This window comes from Solea solea, chromosome 12, assembly GCF_958295425.1.
Source record: "Solea solea chromosome 12, fSolSol10.1, whole genome shotgun sequence".
NCBI lineage: Eukaryota > Metazoa > Chordata > Actinopteri > Pleuronectiformes > Soleidae > Solea > Solea solea.
In genome coordinates, this window is record NC_081145.1 from 2664213 (window position 1) to 2684903 (window position 20691).

The 20691-nt window shown below is 40.2% G+C and overlaps 1 protein-coding gene across 2 annotated transcripts; it reads left to right on the plus strand.

The window, feature by feature from the left end:
- Positions 1 to 478: 478 nt before the first annotated feature.
- On the plus strand, positions 479 to 16139 carry LOC131470085 (ceramide kinase-like). Of its 2 annotated transcripts, XM_058645619.1 has the most exons (13): positions 479 to 808; positions 4815 to 4955; positions 5658 to 5780; positions 7165 to 7290; positions 7373 to 7439; positions 10887 to 11032; positions 11510 to 11584; positions 12421 to 12573; positions 12658 to 12763; positions 12862 to 12941; positions 13101 to 13306; positions 13630 to 13844; positions 13933 to 16139. In XM_058645619.1, exons 1-13 carry the CDS (start codon positions 673 to 675, stop codon positions 14018 to 14020), a joined length of 1662 nt encoding a protein of 553 aa, XP_058501602.1. In that variant the 5' UTR covers positions 479 to 672; the 3' UTR covers positions 14021 to 16139. The 2 variants fall into 2 exon arrangements, with proteins under 2 accessions (XP_058501602.1, XP_058501603.1); XM_058645620.1 differs by lacking the exon at positions 479 to 808 and having other exon boundaries at positions 4830 to 4955; positions 5658 to 5746.
- Positions 16140 to 20691: the final 4552 nt, after the last annotated feature.

The window sequence follows — 20691 nt, forward strand, 5'->3', positions numbered from 1 at the left end:
TAGGAATATTACTAATATAATAAAATAATGTATTTAATATGTATTACTTGTTTAAACTAAACATGCATGTAATAATTCAAATTATTATTCTTTAAATACAGTAACTATACAGGAACTATATTTCACTCATTGAAAATACATACATATACACACACAAATGAATCGAAATATAGTTATAATAGTAAATGTTTGTATGGTTTGTTATCTCACTTAATTATGTTGGTTATTAGCCGTGTGAAGAATAAATAACGAACGACTGACCTGACCAAAATCCATACATTGAATAATAGAGTACGTCTATTTAATATCCATTCATCCATTTTCTACCGCTTTATCCTATTTTTATTGCTTTATACTGTCACAATCCACGATAATTTAATATTTGAGTCATCCGAACTTTTTGGTAACACTTGAACGCACCACACAGCCCCTCCTACATCCGGTAAGAAACCGCTATGTGTGAGAAAAACACATTCTGACCTCAGTAAACACTGATGTGACAGAGTTGTACACACTACCGCAGCCGGTAAAAAGCCGTTTATTATCGGGCTTTGGAGCCTTTCATCCCTGACACGCTAACAAAGATCATGCCCACGCGGTGGTAAATAACCACGCGCTGCTATTAGCTGCCTCCTCAGCCGGCTGAAGGAGGGACAGGACGGACAGTCGTAGATGGAGCGGCCGGGCAAGCTGCTGCTGCTCTCCGAGCTCCAGGTCAGAAACGTCGCGTACGATGTGAGCCTGAGCCGGTTCCATCTCACCTGGAAGAGACGGATTTCCAGTCCCGTGTACCACCCGTTTAGACCCAGTAAGAGCTGGATATAAAGTCTCTGTCTGCCCGTGTATGTTCGTCTTTAATCCCTGTCGGCCTGAAAGATTTAGCAACATATGACCTACATACATCCTGTGTGATAAATAACATACAGGGAACAACAAGGGAACACCAGGGGACATGTTGTTTGGACCTCGATCGGAACACAATGAGCACAACTCGGTGTGGAATGTGTCAATAAGTGAATCGATTGATTTATGCGGTTACGTAACTACCTGCGTTACATCGACACTGTGTGTGTGTGGGGGGATCGAACTGAGGCTGAACTTTTCGAAAGTCTTCATATTTTTCTTTTTCCAAGACATTGAATCCAGTTTCTTATTTATTGAAAACATTTGACCGTCAGTTGTGAACCTCTGGCTGGGGTGACACGTAATTGAGTTTTATTATTATTAATAGGGGTGACACGTAGATTCTCCGAATCGTATTTGATTTTCTATTTTAAGGTCACGATTCGAAACGATTATCAATGTTGTTTCTCTCTTTTAGGGCACATGGGTCTGCCACTTTAGACTTGTCTAATTTATTCTAGAATCATTGGTTTTATGTCATAATAACTCATTAAATGTCGATTGTCTACATGGTGTCATGACTGATGTCATGTCCATCATGTATTTGCAGTGTACCACACTAAGGCCTATTGTCAAATTGAAATAATGTATTCACAATATGTAACAGTTAGCAGTCAATTCTTAAATGCATGGTTTTCCACCACTGGAATAGCCCCTATAGGGCCACAGTGTTGCCCCACTCAGAGTCCTGCTTTCACTCACTGACCAGCTGAGACACGCAGAGGAATGTGGGAATGATGTGGACCTCACTGTTGGACGAGTAAGTAAATGTTTGTTTACAAACGAAACATTGTGTGTCAGGTGGTGTTATTGAAGTCATGTTGTTCCCTGTTTATGTTCAGAATTTGCAGTGATTTATTTATTTATTTACAATTTGAAGTTATTGCTAACATGCTAGCTAGTTTATGATAGCTAGCATGCTGATTGTAACAACAATTCATTCACAGAAACATATGAAACAGTCCACTGTCCACAGTTGTCCACAGTTGTCCACAGTTGTCCACTGCACTGCAACACTAGTCCCTATCGAAGGGCTTCTATGACATTGACAAGGATAAATAATATTAAAGTAAACTAAATATAAAACAACTTTGTTGAAAGCGAACATTGACTATAGCTTGTAGAAAGAATATATCATCATTGTGTGATTACAATCTCAGGTGGAATGTACTGTAGGATTCCTGTTGGTGTTTTTTATTTACCTCAAATGTTGTTATTCAGTGCATGTAAATGGGAATGGTGGCAGAATCTACCTCCTTCAAGCCAGTTGATGATTTCTGCATAAAATCTATTTTTATGGGGTGGTTATGGTGCAATGAATGGACTGTCATCCCTCTTACAATATGATGTGATTCCAGGTTCAGCAGCTCACCATCGTCCTGGACAAGCGTTGGTTTAAGGATGTGAGTAAGTTCATCTACTTTAGGTATACACTGTATGTTTTACTAATGTCTGTGTCCATTACCAAACAAACCGGAAAGGTGGAGTTACTGAAGCCCAATTTACAAAAAAATTAAAAAAAAATGTTTTTGGCCTGTATGCATGGTGGCATGTCAGTGCTCACTTTCATTGTTATGTTGTTCTGATAAATACAAAGACATACAGTAGTTAGTGTTTCTTTGATAGTTTGAGTTTTGACAATACATATTTTGTGTTTGTTTATTACACATTACAGGACTACATCAGATTTGGAAAACTTCCAGAACCATATCCTGATGTACGCAGGAACATCAGGAGGGTAAGAGGACCACTTTTCACTCAAGCAATGCTAGCAGCATCCATTACAACTGTCACAGTCGCCTCCTTCCTGCATGAAACAGAGATTTACACAAGATGTACTCTACATTTATAGTATACTGGTCGCAGTGATTACTTTCCTCACCTGATTGTTTAACAAATGACTCTCTTTGTTGTTACAGATGATACTACAAGAAGCGTCTGCGATCATCAGACCAGACGATCACATGTTTTGGTGTTCTAGCTCCAGTACAGCCACCTACAACATCTGAGCTTGTTACAACTCTTGTAATGTGTGGTATAGGTGTTCTCCTAAGTGAACACTGAGGATTCTGCCTTGTGTGTACATGTGTATTTCATTCTGAAGTTATGTAAATAAAAGTTTGTCCTGTTTTTCAGAAAATTCCTTTTCTATGTTCAAATTGTCAAAAAAATTAATGAGAGAACAGAAATGCTAATATACAATCATTAGCCACCAAAAGGAGCTTGGTACTTCACCCCACTGAGTGGGAGTAAAGTATTGTTTTAAGAGGCTCTGTCTGTCTGTCTGTCTATTTGTTTGTTTGTGTTTCCGCACTTGTCAATATGACCAGCAGAGGTCGCCAGAGGCTTGTTGTGCAAATGGGGTGAAGTCTGCCATCTCTGATTGCCTTATTAGGACTTGTGGTGAAGTCGTTCTCAAGAGTAAACACTAGGGATGTCCCGATTCGATATTGATATCGGATATTGCTCCGATATCAGCCAAAAAACGCTTGTCGGATTATATCGGATTGCATCTAAAATCTCTGCTAAAACAACATTATTTCATAAACCAGCGCCACCACTGTTTGTTAATTCTACCCCAAAAAGCCGCCATGCCAAGAGCTTTCTGAGTTTTAAATGTGTCCTGAAGCTCCACACACGGAGCTAAGTACGTCTGCGGGGCCGGTCCCCCGGCTCCGGGTTTACCTGCGGGCCGAGTCGCTCACCCTGTGTGGGTTGGGCTAGTCCAAAATAGTGAAAACAAGGGGGGGTGTTCTCTGAAGACACGCTGTTACCTGTGAAACACGGGTGCTCTGAAAACACCCCCATTAGCACTTGGTACTTTCCTCCTGATTAAATTAACGATAGACTGTATGAAATTAACATGGCAAAAAATCCAATATTCTTATTTTGACGGTTAAAATGTGTGTAACCCAATGGTTAATAATAAATGGGTCAGTTTTTCTCATACTTACTGTTGCTGACTATTGTTCTCCACAATACAAAATATGTAATTAAAGTATGTATGATTCGTGCTGATATCGTATCGGATCAATATCGGTATCGGCCAATACTCAAGGCTGCAATATCAGTATCGTAACGGAAGTGAAAAAGTTGTATCGGGACATCCCTAGTAAACACTGAGATCCTGCCCTCTGTACATATGTATGAAACATTTTGAAGGTGTGTAAATACAATGTTCAATTTCACACATTCACAATTTCACAAATGTATTTGTGAAATTTTGGGAAAATGTCTCAAACACAAAATGAAGATATATAAATGAGAAATTGGAAGATAAAAAACCGCCTCTTACTTAAATTTGTGGTGGGTCAGACTCAGATGAACGAGACATAGAGGTGTTTTCTGGATAAACATTCCTGGAAAAACCCCAAAACTAAGTGTTACAGCACAATCAGAATAGTCGTTTGCCCAACACTGATTTTTACAACGTTATATTTTGTCTTTACTTATTTGTAATGTCAAAGCTTTGAGAGAAAGGACTTTGAGTCCATGAATAGTGCTATAAATTAAATGTATTATTATTATGTCTTTTAAAAATATTGATCCACCTCAGCTCTTTTATTTTACAGATATATACTGTATGATAACAATCATAGTCGCTGTAAAATACTAAATTGTCTGTATAAACTGTGAAAAAAAACTACAAAAATGAATCCGTGAAGTGGATGTTTATTTGACCATCAAACTTATCGATAAACTCCAGAAGACAGAAGCTTGTACTGTATTACTGGCTTCATATCCATTTTTATTGTGTTTATTTTTATTATTTCAGTCCCTGTACTAACACTGATCATATCAGCATTTTGTTTTTGTTATTTTCTGGGCTGCTGCATAATTAGTTATTATTAGATCATCTTGAAATATCATGCAAAACTTTCTGTATCTAACTGAAGTTGTTTTACTTTCAGGTTTGTATCACAATGTGCTGGTGTCCGAGATCATCTCTGTCAGAGAGGAAGAGGAGGATCCAAGCAATAGGCGAGGAGACGAGGGCAGCTGCATGAAGTTCAAAGAGGGAGAAGGAAAGGTGTGCAGGCACGCCTTCACAGGTAAACACATCTGGACATGCAGTCAAAACAGCAAGGCACATATTGAAGCTATAAAGAATACGAACAAGGAATAACACATTTCACCAATTAATCCTAGAATTGAATCTATTTATTTTAATACTAAAGCTTGATATAATTCATGTCTTGGATTTAAAATTAATGATTGTGTCATTTATACAAAGGAACATGGCTGTGCAATTACTCGTAATTTGTGTTGCAATTACAATTATGGTATCAAACGATTATAAAAACAAAATAATCAACACAAAATGATTTATTAAAAAACAAAATGATTTATTACAAAACAGGCAATTTTATTTTGGAAATAATGCTTTTAATGTTGTAAATGTGTCCTGATAAGTCCTTTGCGTAGCCTAGCAGTTGCAGGGTCATACTTAGGACATTGTTAATATCAAGTGACAGTAAATACTACATTAGGCATCAGATGTAGACAAATACAGCTGCACTTGGCACAGATAAGAGTTCTGTTGTTAATTACAGGTTTCACAAAAAAATGACACCAAAAAGCACCAAAGATTCATACAGTGACCACACTGTAAATAAAAACACACAAAGGAATGCATGCTAATTATAAAGGACAAATTACGATATGAATGTTTCTATTTCTTCTTTAACTTTTATCCTCCTTATACTTTTGAACCTTTTTTTTAATGAATAACGTTTATGTTTATTGTGTTTCAGTGTTGTATGTGGAGAGATGTCGGCAGCACCGCTGGCAGTTTGCAGAGGTCACCTTCATGTGTCCAGAGAGGGCGCTGTGTCAACACTGGGTCAGCAGCATCACAGAGCAGCTCAACACTATCAGTATGACTTCACATCAACACTCCCTCACTAAAGGCTACTTTACTCTCATTATTGGATACTTATGTGTCGGGCTGGGTGACATATATATTGTGAAAAAAAGGTAGAAAAAAATACAAAACATATCAATTAACTTCAAGGCCGTGTAACACATGATTACAATGTAACAATACAAACATTTTAGTTACTCTTAAGTAAACATAAAAATATTAATCTACCAGGGGTTTCTTTTCGATAATGCATAATGTTGCATCCATTTTTTTATTGTAAATAACGCAAAAGAAGTCAGTAAAGTCAAGGCATTGTAATTGTAGTATATTATGTTATAGATATATAGATCAATATTAAGAAGAGTCTATGAAAGTCTTAGTAAAACGTGTCGACAGACTCTTAATTGTTTTCACTCTGTGGTCCGTCTCAACCTCTTTGTGGAGAAGACACTTTAATGCTGCAGTTAAGGGAATAACAGATGCATCAGATGAGCTGATGTCTTCAGTTAACTGAAGAGAGAGAATGTTCTCTGGTGTGAAGTGAATGTCGCGGGGAGTTCATCTGCACTGTCTGCAGCCAAAGATGCAGCATTTAACAGGCGCTGTTCCACCGCGTACAGGAATAGACAGACAGATAGACAGACAGACAGAGAGATAGACAGCTGGCTGAAGTTTTTGCATGCGTCATCACAACTTCCTTTTTCGGTCGCTTTGTTAAAAGTCTTTTGACCGAAAACCGGAAATGCCTTTTTGGCAATTTCTGGCCGATATGTTTGGGGCGCTGAATTTCCGGTGCATCCTTAACGAGAATCAGTTTAATGTTTTAATGTTTATAGTGAGGCTGGTCATGTTAGCAGCTCAGCAACAGGAGTGAGACCCTCATGAGTTTAAAAACACCTCTGGCTTCTTCCATGTGTTTTTGGAACAGCGTGTGAATTTGGCCTCTGTTCCAGACAATTATGTCTGTAGCATTTTTAACACTACATTAAGGTGTGTTAATATTGATTTGTTTATCTGGATCCCAAGACCCGTTTACCTCAGTGTGTCCAGATAGTTGTCACATAGCACACCTGTGAATGACAGAGCTCACATGGCAGATCTGTCAGAATCTCATACCTCGGTGCCTTCACATATACTTATTGAAAATGTTCAGTTGATGCTCCTCGTGAAAAGCTCCAGACTCAAATATGCAGATATTTGACAAGTGCGAGCCAGAGGCAGGTGAGAGCCAATCATCACAATAATCTTGTTTCCAGGTAAAGCTGAAGCAGAGTTCTACTAGAGCGTCACTCAGCAGCAGCTACATGCAGTTGCTGTGAAATTGGAGTAGAAATGATAAATGAATACTCTACAGAGTTGCTGTCAGTCAGTCATGCTGATGTTGTGACTGTTTACAGCCAGCAGACCCAAACATCTGCTCGTCTACATCAACCCATATGGCGGGAAGCGGCAAGGCAAGCGTATCTACGAGCAGAAGGTTGCCCAACTGTTTGATAAGGCTGGCATCTCCACGGATGTCATTGGTATGTACTGTAATGTTGTCTATGACGCTCTGGGACAGATATTATACAATAACACATGTTCTGTCTGTGTTTGGTACCTCAGTAACGCAGTATGCCAATCATGCCAGGGATCACTTGAGGACGGAAGCAGAGCTGAGAAAGTTTGACGGGTGAGTTTCACAGGCGGGGTACACCCTGGACACCCTGGACAGTCCGCCAGTCCATCGCAGGGCCACTCACACATAGAGACAAACAACCATTCACTCTCACATATACGGTCAATTTAGGGTGCCCCATTCACCTAATCCCCATATTGCCTGTTTTTGGACTGTGGGAGGAAGCCGGAGAACCCGGAGAAAACCCACGTACACACGGGGAGAACATGCAAACTCCATGCAGAAGGGCCCTTGTTCCAACTGGGGCTCGAACCCAGGTCTTCTTACTGCAAAGGCAAGAGCGCTAACCACTACACCAACCGTGCAGCCCCAATTCAATTCAGTTCAATTGTATTTGTATAGTGCCAAATCCCAACATACATTATGTCAAGGCACTTTACATAGTACAGAAACCTTTAACCTGTAACTGATCACATAACTTTCTGTACTAATCGTAGTTAATCCCATCCTTTCATTTTTAGATATATTTTTATAGATATTATTTCTTCTAATTCATGTAAAATGAACACAGAGAAAGCACATTTACATACACACACCATGGTTTATTGACATCTTTATATTTAAATTTCAATACAGGACGGGTGTTATAATCCCTTTCAGTGGGAAATGACCTGGCGATGGCTGCCAGGGTGAGGTTGCCACCACCAGGACACATCGTCAGTTTTCTTTTGGCCTTTTATCACAACACAGCTTCCGCTGAGGCAGTTCCACCACAGGCTGATCAGTCCTGGGTCTGGGTTCTGTGGTTAGTTTTTCCGCTTGGCAACCCAAGTTTGATCCAAGCCCAGGTTTGGCCAAGTCTTTGATCACTTTCCCGTGGACCTGCCCCCTGACTTCCAGATCCCTCAGGAGTTTTGCTGTGGAGCTGGCCACAAAGCAAAGAGTATTGCAGTGTCTTTAAAGTCGTGCATAATGAATATCCAGTTCAAGACTGTTTCCTGTTTTCCTCGTCGTATTCTTGGTTTTTGGACTTGTTTTTTGTACGTGTTTGCACTTTTTATAATAATCTGTTTAAGCTTCTGATCCTGGTCTTGTGTCTTTTCTGGTCCACAATCTTTAGTAAATTGGGACAGATTAACATCCGGCCAAAATGCTTTGGACCCGGTAGACACCAGCAGAACCCCGACCCATAAAACACTTTCAGCCCAGAGTGCATTTAAACAGTTATTGAATGCACTTTGAAAGTAACCACCTTATGGCAGAAGAGGTTTCACAGCTGGTCAGACAACAGCAGCCACACATTGTCTCCAAGATACGCTATGTCATGCGTCTACTCCACAGAAGAGCTCTACAATGGGCTGAGGTGCACCACTCCACTGTGGGTCCAGACATGCTTTCATTTACAGACTTTCTGTCCCGGTTCGTCACGGTTTTTGACCAACCAAGTCACGTGGGAAATGCTTCTCAGCGGCTGCTCAGTTTACACCAAGGGGGAAGATTGGATGGGATTATTCTGACTATTCAATTAAAAGATGAACTGGCTACACGTGAAGACCCATGTATCTAAATAAGGGAAAGAGCGTTGCACTACCAGCCTGAAGAAAGCCTCTGCAGGAGATGTGATGGTGAGGTCATTTCACTGCGGGTTGTCTGGTCCTCTGAGGAACCCTGCTTCCTGTTGAATGCCAGTCTCTGTCTTGATGGATAAGTTTCCCCCTGTCAGTTATCATTGATGAAGGTGCTGAGGAGAACTCACTTAAAGGTGACATAGACCGGAAGCTCCAATTAACGCTGCGTTTGTGTGTGTATCTGCGTCATTACCTCGTTTATGAAACCCTAAAGTTTCAGAACAAACAGTTCAGCCACTGCTGAGAAAATAGTGTTGTATTGTTTTCCTGGGCTCTGCGAAGCGGATCGACACTTCCTTAATTTGATGTCGTCATCAGAAATCCTCACCACCGTAGCGCCTCCCGGTGCGGGCACTAGTCCGGGCACATCCGGTTGCGTACATTCAACCGCAAAAGAAGAAGAAGAACTAGTCTCGTTGTAGCTGCTGAGATGCAGAGCATCCACCGTGCCAGAGGGGGAGCTGTGTATCTGAGAGCTGGCCTATCTATTACGTCACTTCCAGGTACCTGGCCAATCACAGGACAGTAAGAAAGCTCTCGTTGGCTGGCCAATCACAGCAACTGTTTGGTCTGAAACAGCGCGGCTGACGAGAGCGTCAGTGAGGAGATATTTTGATCGGCTCGTTTGCAGCGATTAGGAGGTTTTTAATCATGAAAACAAGTTAATATATGTAAGTAGACCTCCATAACTAACATATATGTGTGATACAAGCATTCTATGTCGCCTTTAAAAAAAAGTATCCTCTACCCCAATTCAATTCTGCCTTTGAGCTGTTGCAGGAAGCCACCATCTTCACAAAATTGGACATGCATATCATCTAGTTCGGATAAAAGAGGGGGACCAATGGAAGACAGCATTCAACACTCCATTGAGACACTTTGAGTACCCGGTGCTGCAGGTTTTCAAGCCCTTGTTAATGATGTTCTCAGGGATTTTCTGAAGCGCTTTGGTTTGGTTTATCTGGATGACATCCTGATCTTCTCGTCTGATCCACAGGAACATGAGTAAGTTTACTCAGGTTTATAATAAGACAGGGGCAGATTCAGGTCAACTGGCCAGTCCCCAACAACCACAAGGAAGTGCAGCACGTCTGGGCTTAGCTAATCAACACAACCTCAAGTCAGATGCTGTGTCGAGACAACACTCCCCTGACCATGCTGAAGAGCCCATGGAAACCATCTTCCCTCAGGAAAGAATCATCAGCACCCAAACCTGGGACATGGACCAGAGAGTCATCGATGCCCAACGTCAACAGCCCGATCCAGGTACTGGTCCCCCTAACTGCCTGGTCATTCCTTCCTCTGTCCGATCTCAGGTGCTGCAGTGGGGATGTTCTTGTCGCATTACCTGGTGCTAACTCATTTCTGGTGGCCCAGTGTGGAAGATCATCAACTCCCACTTTTCCTCCAACAGGAGAAGAATCTTGTGGTCCCTGTAGTCCGGGAGCTCCTGGGGAGATGCTGCCAAATCTGTCACTCGCACTGTACTACAACGCTCGTCCCAGCTTGTCCAACAGTCAGCAAATCGTCACAGACCGTCTTTGGAAATATTGATTCTGTTTTAGTTTTTTCTTGTTGCTCTGTCTCTGCCCAGTCTTCCCTGTAGTCCTTGTTGTATTCTTGATGTTTGGATTTCCACTGCGTTGCAGTTCAGTTTTTTTGTTTGTACTTTTTATAATAAACTGTTTACGCTTCTGATCCTGGTCTTGTGTCTGCCTTTTCTGGTCCACATTGTTTTGTACTGGCACCCATTAGCACATGTGGATCTATCTATCTAGTGATTTCTCTCCATCATCCTCTTCAGTGCTAATTTGGTTTGTTTTACTAGTGAATACTCATGCTAACATTTCGTTTTGACCTCTGACCCTGGCAGTGTGGTGTGTGTCGGGGGTGATGGCATGTTCAGTGAGATCATCCACGGGCTGATCTGGAGGACTCAGATTGATGGTGGCATCGATCCCAATGGTCCGGATGAAATTCTCCGTCCCTGTCTTCTTCGCATCGGAATCATTCCTGCAGGTCAGGAACACTCTTGTTTACAGGAAGTCAGGGACTAATGGCACTTTTCCAATATACAGTTCCAGCATGACTCGGCTCGGATCATTTTCCTCTACTACAGAACCTCCTCTACATGGGCGGAGTCAACCGCCATCAAACTGCCCTCATGTTGTTTTATATTTGAATATATATGCACTCAATACCTTTCAGATTTATATTTGTAAATCATTTTGAAATGATGCATTATTCTGTGTTGCTTTATTACATAAAACCCCAATAACATATTTCCTGAATAATTCAAACTGAGCAAGACGTTATAGATTGGAGCTTTGAAAGGCAACAACCCAGAAGTGCCACTGAAAGTGAGGAACATGTTTGTATAAGGTTCACTGCTGATGACAATTAATGGTCTAAAGAACAAGACCAAGACACTGTAAGATTGACCTTCATTGTAATGTGGTCTCATCCGTCATCTTTCCTTTTATCTGTTTGTTCTAGGTTCTACAGACTGTGTTTGCTTTGCCACGGTGGGCACCAAGGACCCCGTGACCTCTGCACTACACATCATAGTGGGTCAGTCACACACAAGACTGATTATGGTCAGAATTACACAAGTATGATCCTGCAGTGATTACATTTACCAGGATAATCTCTCAGGAGGAGAAGTGGAACTAAATCTGTTGCCTGTGTTGCTTTGTCCTCCACGACAGTCATGGACAGGTTCACCAGTCGTCTAGTACTGTTTTAGGAAGTCCTTTAAGGCTGGCTTCACACCAGCCTTCTTCAGTGCAGTTAAATTCAACCCAGGCACATTTACCCCCCTTATTATGGTTGGTCTGGATCAGTGTGAACGTGGTTTGGGACCAAAACTCTAGTCTGATTGAAGGAGGTGGTTCACCTTGTAAGTGAACAATGATTTCTGGGATTGGTTCCAGCTCCTCATGTGACCCTCAGAAAAGGACACGCCCTAGATGAAGAGGGGACGACGATATTATTAACATTAGCAGTAACAAGGAGCTTTATAGTATATAATACTGGAAATGAAAGTGAAATGAAACGTTCAGACAGACAGAGTGGAGAAATTATTATATCAGCTGCAAAAAATAAAAGAAAATCACTTCAAATCCAGAAGGAAATATTAGGAAAATCTTGGAAAATGTTATAAATCAGATCAGAAATCAGAATCAGAAACAATAAAGCCACAATTCTGCCTCTCTTTTTTTATAGTTCCTGTCAGTACCCGTCTGTAGACTGTTCAGAGACTCTGTGGAGCATCGTGATAATAATGACTGACAGTCGTTCAGATGTAATAAACAAGCTTTTCAGCGTCCTTTAATGACAGGATGAAGAAGGCTCAGATTGTTCTCAGTTGAAATGTATTGAACATGTTTGCTTCCGTGTGTGTTCAGGTGACTCTCAGCCAATTGACGTGTGTTCAGTTCACCACAACGACTCCTTCCTGCGTTATTCAGTTTCTCTTCTGGGATATGGTTTCTATGGTGATGTGCTAACTGACAGTGAGCGGAAGAGATGGATGGGTCCATCCAGATACGACTTGTCAGGTAGAATGAGTGAAAATAATGAACATTATATAACATTAGATAAATGAGAATGACATTATTTATTGTCTGTATTGAACGTCGCAGGTGTGAAAACGTTCCTGGCTCATCGTTCTTATGAAGGAACAGTGTCTTACTTACCAGCCAGAGACGTCAAAGGAACACCGAGGGACGTCACCAGGTGTCTCTCAGGGTGAGAGCGATGCGTTAGGTTCTGTAACTGTTTACCTGATGTGATTATTATTATTATTATTGTTCTTTATTGATGTTCTTATGTTTGTTCATGTGCAGCTGTGTGGTTTGTCAGCACAATGGGAAGCTGCTTTCAGAGCAATCGGCCCGGTGTAAGATGGATGAAGCGTCACAGAGTGGTAAGTCCATTATCTCTACACTTTATTAAAGAGGAAAGCCAGAGTTGTCGTAGCATCTGAAAGTTGATGTATAGAAGTCTTACCTCAATGATTTGTTCAATAACTGGAGATTTTTTGAACTTAAAACCTTTTAAAACTCGAATGTGTTCTTTTTCTGAGGGGTTGATGGTGAATGGAGGACGATCCATGGGAAGTTCTTGGCTGTGAACGCTGCCAGTATGAGCTGCGCTTGTCCTCGCAGTCCTAAAGGCCTCTCCCCTGCTGCTCATTTGGCCGACGGCACCACAGACCTCATCCTGGTCCGGAAATGTTCCCGCTTCAATTTTCTCAGACACCTCCTGCGACACACCAGCAAAGACGACCAGGTACAGCTCAGTCCTTTGTTTTCATCATGCAGTGAAATGATCTATTGTTTAAAAGTTTGTGTCACATAATAATACTTTTATTATACGTTACTGATGTCGGCAGCAGGCGTTTAGGGTGAGTGTTGGTAGCAGAACAGCGCTCCACTGGTCAGGTTATCATTTCTTACACCACAGGGATGTAACGGGTGGTTTTTGGAGAATATCAGAAGCAACACGTTGGCAACATCTGAAATCCAATAAACTTAACTGTGAGGAACAAATGAAACTTAAGGTTTCCTGCAGAATCCCTCACTGTGTGTTTATGTTGTTGTTGTTTGAAACAGTTTGACCTGGCTTTTGTTGAAGTGCACCGGGTGAGACGTTTCCGCTTCATGCCACGTCACCGTCAGAGCGACTCTGACCTTCAGCTGCAAGAAACGGGCAAACGCCAGACCCTCAGCCAGATCTGCCGAGAACCCCCCGCGTGTGGCTGCGCTCCTGCCTACAGCAGCTGGAACTGCGACGGCGAGATCCTGAGCGACACAGCCATCGATGTCAGGTACCACCACCGATTCACTTTTAGACTTATTTACTTTCATATTTCAACCGGACTTCTCATTAAAATCCTCTTTCCTTTTTTGCCCCAGAGTTCACAGCCAGTTAGTCAAGCTGTTTGCACGAGGGATCGAAGAACTCGCAGTGTTTGAGGATCTCAACAACCCCTGTACACTATAAACATTATTCACTCTCAGGCCACGCGGGTGGTGTAGTGGTTAGCACTCCTGCCTTTGCAGCAAGAAGACCCGGGTTTGAGCCCTGTGTGTGTGTGGGTTCTCTCCAGGTTCTCCTGCTTCCTCCCACAGTCCAAACACATGCATTGTTCCCTCTCTGTTTCCAGCAGCAGGAGTCCAGAGGATTCATGTGACACACTGTTACTCTCTGGGTTTGTTGTTGTTTTAGTTTTAGTTTATTTTTGTTTAAATTACACCTGAAGAGATTTGAGTATATTTCTTGAAAGTAGCAGCTATTTCTATGAAATCAACAAAAACATTGTTTGGTGAGTGCTTTGCTTTGATATTGAACTGAGATCTGTAGAGTTTGACGGTCTTTAGAATCCTGAGATCATTGATGGATCTCAGATGTTAGAGCTGGATTCTGTAGAACGGTCAGATTTTAATCCTAAATCTACTCCTTCTTTGTTTTTGCTTTCCTTTTAGCCAGGACTTGTTTTGAGTAATGCTGGTTTATTATAGTTTATTATAGTTTATTATAGTGATCAGATATGCTTACAAATCTGGTCTCGGTCTTGGTCTCGCCTGTGTGATAGAGATTACATCAAAGACGACATGTTAATTATTATCAATAGCACCATCTCAATTTATTTGATTTGTTTTTCCTTGTTTTCATCACAGCTTGACAAATGCTTTGGTTGGCTACTGTTACTGAAACGTTCATATGAAGTCAGCCCCTGTTTAGATTTGAAATTTAAGCTCATTTCACTGATGTGTCTTTGCCTTTTTTTCAAATATGAATCACGGATCATGTCGGAGGATTTGAATTAAAAAAAGAAATGCTCCGTTTGGGAGGAAGTCGTGCTACAATGCTACAACCGCAGCTCTGTTTTGTTGGGGTTTTTGTGATGATCAGGTCCAGAATGAGATGTTTTATGTATATGAGAAGCCCAATAATCCAAATCCAGCATCTATCTTACATCTCTGAAGGATGGACTTATTCTCAGGACTTTCCCACACCACACAAAAAAAACGAGAAATATCCTGATCAATGGTCTTAAAAAAGCTCTTAGATAAGAAAAGAGAAGACATTGGAATAAGAACAGGAACCTGGGCAGGACAGTCATTTGAACTCTATTCATTTTTCCTATAAGCAATAAAGGCAAACTCAGACTTGATTTTAGCTATTAACGACGTGAATTTAGCAGTTAATGATAGTTACATTGATTCTTTCAGAGGTTGAGATTGTGACGTCGTTTTGATCAATATTCAATTTACAGTGGAGATTGTGACACAGGAAGTGTGGGAACAACAGTTTAAAAAGACTGTTTGTCATGTGATTACATGCTGGTTCACTCGTTCATATAGTGAAGCTATTCTGCATCTAAGTGTGTCAGTGCAGGTCGGCTCTTGGGCCTGAGTGCTCTTGTCATTTATGGGATATTTAGTGGTGCAGTATATAGTTCTGTGCTTTAATAACCACGTGTTTTTGAAGTTCTGAACAAAGTCATTTTCATAGCAGATGATATTATTTTGCCTGCTGACGTGTGTGTGTGTGTGTGTGTGTGTGTGAGACATTGTCCTGAGATCACGGTGAGGAGGCGGAGTGTAGCTTGGGTTGTAACATTGTGGCTTTGACTCGTCTGAACTGATCTACACTGCAAACCTTTGACACTTTTTAATTGTTTAATTTATATTCTGGAATAAAAGAAAAACCCAGTCTGTTTCTTGTAAGGATACCAGACACTGTTCTGGGACTGAATCACACCGGCTGGAGTTGTGTTGATGTTTGTACTGGTTTTCAGGAAGATATCATTCTTTTTTGTTTTTTTACATATTTAAAAAATATGTCAAGATCTCAAAATGTAATTATTCACAATAGAGTTTGTGTGAATCTTTGATTTGATGTGCACACAAAAGCAAGCACAGGAAATCCTCAGAGCAGTTCACACTTTAACTCCATGTCATCATAATGTAACATTTGATTGTATTGTGTTATTGATTTTACATTTTGTGAATGTTAGTTGTGTCAAAACCAAGTTTCATTCAGTTGCTCACAAACTCTGAGAGGTTTGTAGCCTGTTGTTTACCTCGTTCATTAATAAAATCCCCATGTAGCAGCATCTGTGTTTCACTTCACATTGTTTTGTCGATATATTTATTTATCAGAAACATTGCCTTGACTTTGAGTTCATTCATGTTCTCCTAAAATCTAAATCATCATGGTTTCATTTAAGTCCATTTAAAATGCAAATATAACTCATATATTATATAATATATATATTATATATTAATATATATTATATAATATATATATACATACATACAGATATATACTTATATATATGTGTAACATAGTTAAAAAGGTTCAGCTAAATCCAGCTAAATGGAACAACTCCGCCACCTGCTGTCATAAAGGCTTACCTGCATGATCACTAATAGCAAAGGATTATGGGGCAAAACAAAGTGAACTAACATGATAACTGTGTAGAAGTTGGTTACATACTGTGTGTTTTTATGAAGTTAAATCCATTTGTTATTGTATTGTCCTGAGTGTATATGGTGTAAGGATGGATTTATGATGAGAGAGAGCATGAGATTCATTTTATTTAAGGGAGAATTTTGATGGTAAGTATGAGTCTCGGCAAATTTGGGACCTCTGATATGTCGCCTCTTGGTGTTGGTAGAGGGTTGCATAGCACACCTGCTCCATTTTCCCTAGGTGACCATGATAACACAGCTCTTGGTGATGACTGTGTGCATAGTCCTTTCAGATGTATGGATGTAGTGGTTCCTCAGAGCCTATAGTTGAGTCGAACCCACCTCCTTCAACTCATGAAGACACGTGTAATAAGAAGGAGTCGTCAGCCACACAGACCTGTCCCAAGTCCAGCAGATAAACACTCACCTGTGTTCAGAGACTCTGTTGACGTTCACCTGGAGAGGCAGAGTCAAAGATGTGCTGAGATTTGGAAGAAAACGGTGAACAAGTGGTGACAGTGATGTCCAGCAAAACACACACGCCATCCACGGACTCTACTGACGCTGCCCCAGCAGAGATTTAGCTCTTGCCTTTAGATCAAAGACAGTTGATAGATGTCAGGAAGTGTTGGATGAAGTTTTAATAATAAACAGTGTGATATTAGTCGTGAAAGCACAGGCAAACACTATTGTCCAGATTTCTGCTGGCTGATCCTTTCAGCTCAATACTCCCTTCTGGAAAGGGTAACCACAACAAGTACGGCGGGTACAACTCCACTGTCTTTCTGAAGGTTTATTCCACATACACAGTTAAATAGCAGTCAATTAGTAGTTAGACAGTTATTAGTTAGAAGTTAGTCAGTTAGCAGTGTGTTAGCTACTAACTACAGTCAGTTAGACCGTCAGTCAGGTTCTGATGATTGATAGATTTACAAAGCCACTTACAAAGGCACATACAAAGGTAATATTAACAAAAGATGGCTTTGACAATGCACCTCAAAGGCACTTTAAAGGCAACGGTGCTTTGATACCAATTACAACATGAACAGATAAATGGAATGAAAGATAAATAGCTTTGCCTGCTAGAAAGTTCTACAACTATTGATGGTCACACAAGGATATTTCATTATTTCATCAGCCACTCCTCCATCTCTGTCAGCCACTCCTCCATCTCTGTCAGCCACTCCTCCATCTCTGTCAGCCACTCCTCCATCTTTGTCAGCCACTCCTCCATCTTTGTCAGCCACTCCTCCAGCTGAATCAGAAAGACTTCATTCACCACATTTCAACTGTATTTATTTTATTTTTTGTCTTTATTCTTGAAATTCATCATCTATATGAATCAACTTTGAGAGTTGTCGAGGGAGGCGGAGTTTATCCTGAACAGATCAGCAGTCTATTAAAGGACCTACACACACACACACACATATGGAGAATTGTGACAACAGCAGAATAATAAGACGGTTCAGACTGCTTTGACACAACATTATTACAACAGTTCAGGGGTGAACGTGTTTTTTCCTCAAAACTTTAAACAGGAAAACTTTGTGTACACGGCATTGTTTGAAATGCAGACCGGCTGCTTTTCTTTTCCACACTCCACCCTTTTCCAAATGCTATAAATAGCAATTGTTTCAGAGGGCAGAACAATGCGCGGCAGGCTTCACACATTCCTGGCACCAGTCTGAGCCGCTGCCGCCTTTAACTCCCTGACTCATGTCTGCACATTCACGTCATATAAATACTGTTGTCTCCACACACACACACACACACACACACACCACAGCAGAGTTCCCAGACTGATCTTAAAAGTGGGAAAGTTTCCTGCAGGAATCCTGAATTTAACCCACAAGTGCAACCGTGTGAAACTCAATAGACAATAGTCACTTCTTCACTTCCTGATTGTGCTGAGGAGAATTTATTTTGAGTTAAGGGAGGAGCCTCTCCACCATCACAGCTGGGCTAGAATCACTTAACCACAGCTGACTGTTCAGTCTCTAGTTGTTTTCAGGTCAGAACAGAACTGAGAGCCAAACTGACTAAATCAAATATTTCATATTTCATTTGATCTGCTCCTAATATTGTGATTCCTGATTTTACTCCAGAGTGTTATTTGAAAGGAGAATAAGTTTAATGCACCTAATGTCAGAGAATTCTGATTCTAAAAAGGAATACAGTGATAGTAAATGTGACATCATATTGACAGGTCTAAAATAATCACTTCTCTAGGATTAAAGGTTAATCTCAACTAATTATTCTTGTCTTTTTCTTGATCTATGAATATTGACAGATGTCCATCACATGTTCTCATACTCAGATCCACATTTGTCTTAATCGAATACATCTGATAAATGTCATTTTAACCTTTTGAAGCCGCTGAACAGATAACTGAAAATATCCAGTTGCTAGAAGAAAAAAACAACATTTCACTTTCATCATTTTGATATCATCTCCTTGACCTATCTTTTTTTTTTCCAGACAAAACAAGGTCATGTATTTAAGGCAGTAGTAGCATGGTATCTGCACGGTGAAAGGAAACCTAATAACAAAAATTATACTAATAAAATAAACAAAATAAAATCATATTCCCTGACCCAGCCTGTGGTTGTGCAGAGAAACACCACAGCACTTCTTTATTACAGCCCATCATCATCCTCACATTATGTGGTCACATGACACACTGACAACATGATGATCCAATAATAACAGCTCCTCACTGAAGTGTGTCGAGAGCCAACGCTGCAGTCACTCGTTTGTCAACAACCAACAACTATTTTAACAGTTTGAATGTGTTCAATGAGAAACTCAGAGACTTAAAGAAAAAGTAATGAAGTCACTTGACGCTGAGCAAATCACTATTAACACGTTTTTCATTTTCTATGCATATAAATATCAGATGTTATCATTATCCTCCATGATGTGTTACCATGACTCCACACCAACACCTCTCTAACTTCTTACTGTGTATCCTAAATGTATTGTTTTAATCTGACCAATGCCAAAGTTTACAACGACCCTTCTCTTAGTTCTTCTTATATTTTATACAAACATTAATATTAAAATACAACTAGATTCTGTGTCTTTTACATAAATGTAATCTATGTAAAGACGTACAACAGTGATCTTGTTTCAAAGTGTTTAATAATAATATACACTAAGTGGAAACACTGCAGGGGCGTGGCCATCATTTTTACAAAAATATGGCAAAAAAAGTTCATTAGTTCATGCACAAACAAACGTTAATAACTGTCCCACAATCAGCTTTTTATCTTCTTTATTGGTCACTATTGCTCTATGCTCTGGTGCTATGAGCTTGACTGTCACACAGACACAAACATAAAGATATACTGACTCCTGACTGCCGTCATCTCTGATGACACATCATTGTCATTTTATGTCTTAATGGAAGACATTTCTTACTTATTATAGCACATTCAAAGTTAATACACTTATACAAACACTGCAAAAATAAACCTCCTAAATGTTGTGTTACACACTGACCCTTTGATCTTCTGTGATCTGTAGGGAAGTCATTGTTATGACCCTGGTCTGTGTGAATGTGTTGTGGGGGCGTGTCTCTGTGGTTCCTGTCAATAGAAAGAATCTATTTAACTGCTTTTGAGGGTTGTTTTGTTTATTGAAGGTAAATAACAATTGTAATATTGTTGAAGAGAAATTGCTCTTCATCTTTAGCAGTTATAGGAGAGTGAAGCCATTTTGTTTCATCTTTCTTTTCTCCTGTTTTGAGTTAGGAGAACTTTTTCTGTCGTTTCTTTTCTTTTCTTTGATTGAGTTTCTAAAGAGAAGTTTAGGTTTGTTACTTTTTGACATTGATCCTCTCTGAAGTTTAATAAAACTGCTCCACTTTTGAACAGACAAATTATATTTTTAATACTAAAATATAGTTATGCATGTATGCAATTCAAACAGAAACAATAATAAAGCAGATTATTCATTCTTGTTTAATATGTCAAATCATAGTTATTTACTTGTTTTAGTGCTTAAATGTTATGATTGATTAATGTCTGACTTCTCACAGAAACCAGTGAGCACACTCACTTTATTATCCAAATAAATAACAATCATATGTTTTAGAGACACTCGGAGAGAGGGGGAGGGAGAGAGAGAGGGGGGAGAGAGAGAAAGACATTCAGAGAGAGAGAGAGAGAGAGAGAGAGAGAGAGAGACATTCAG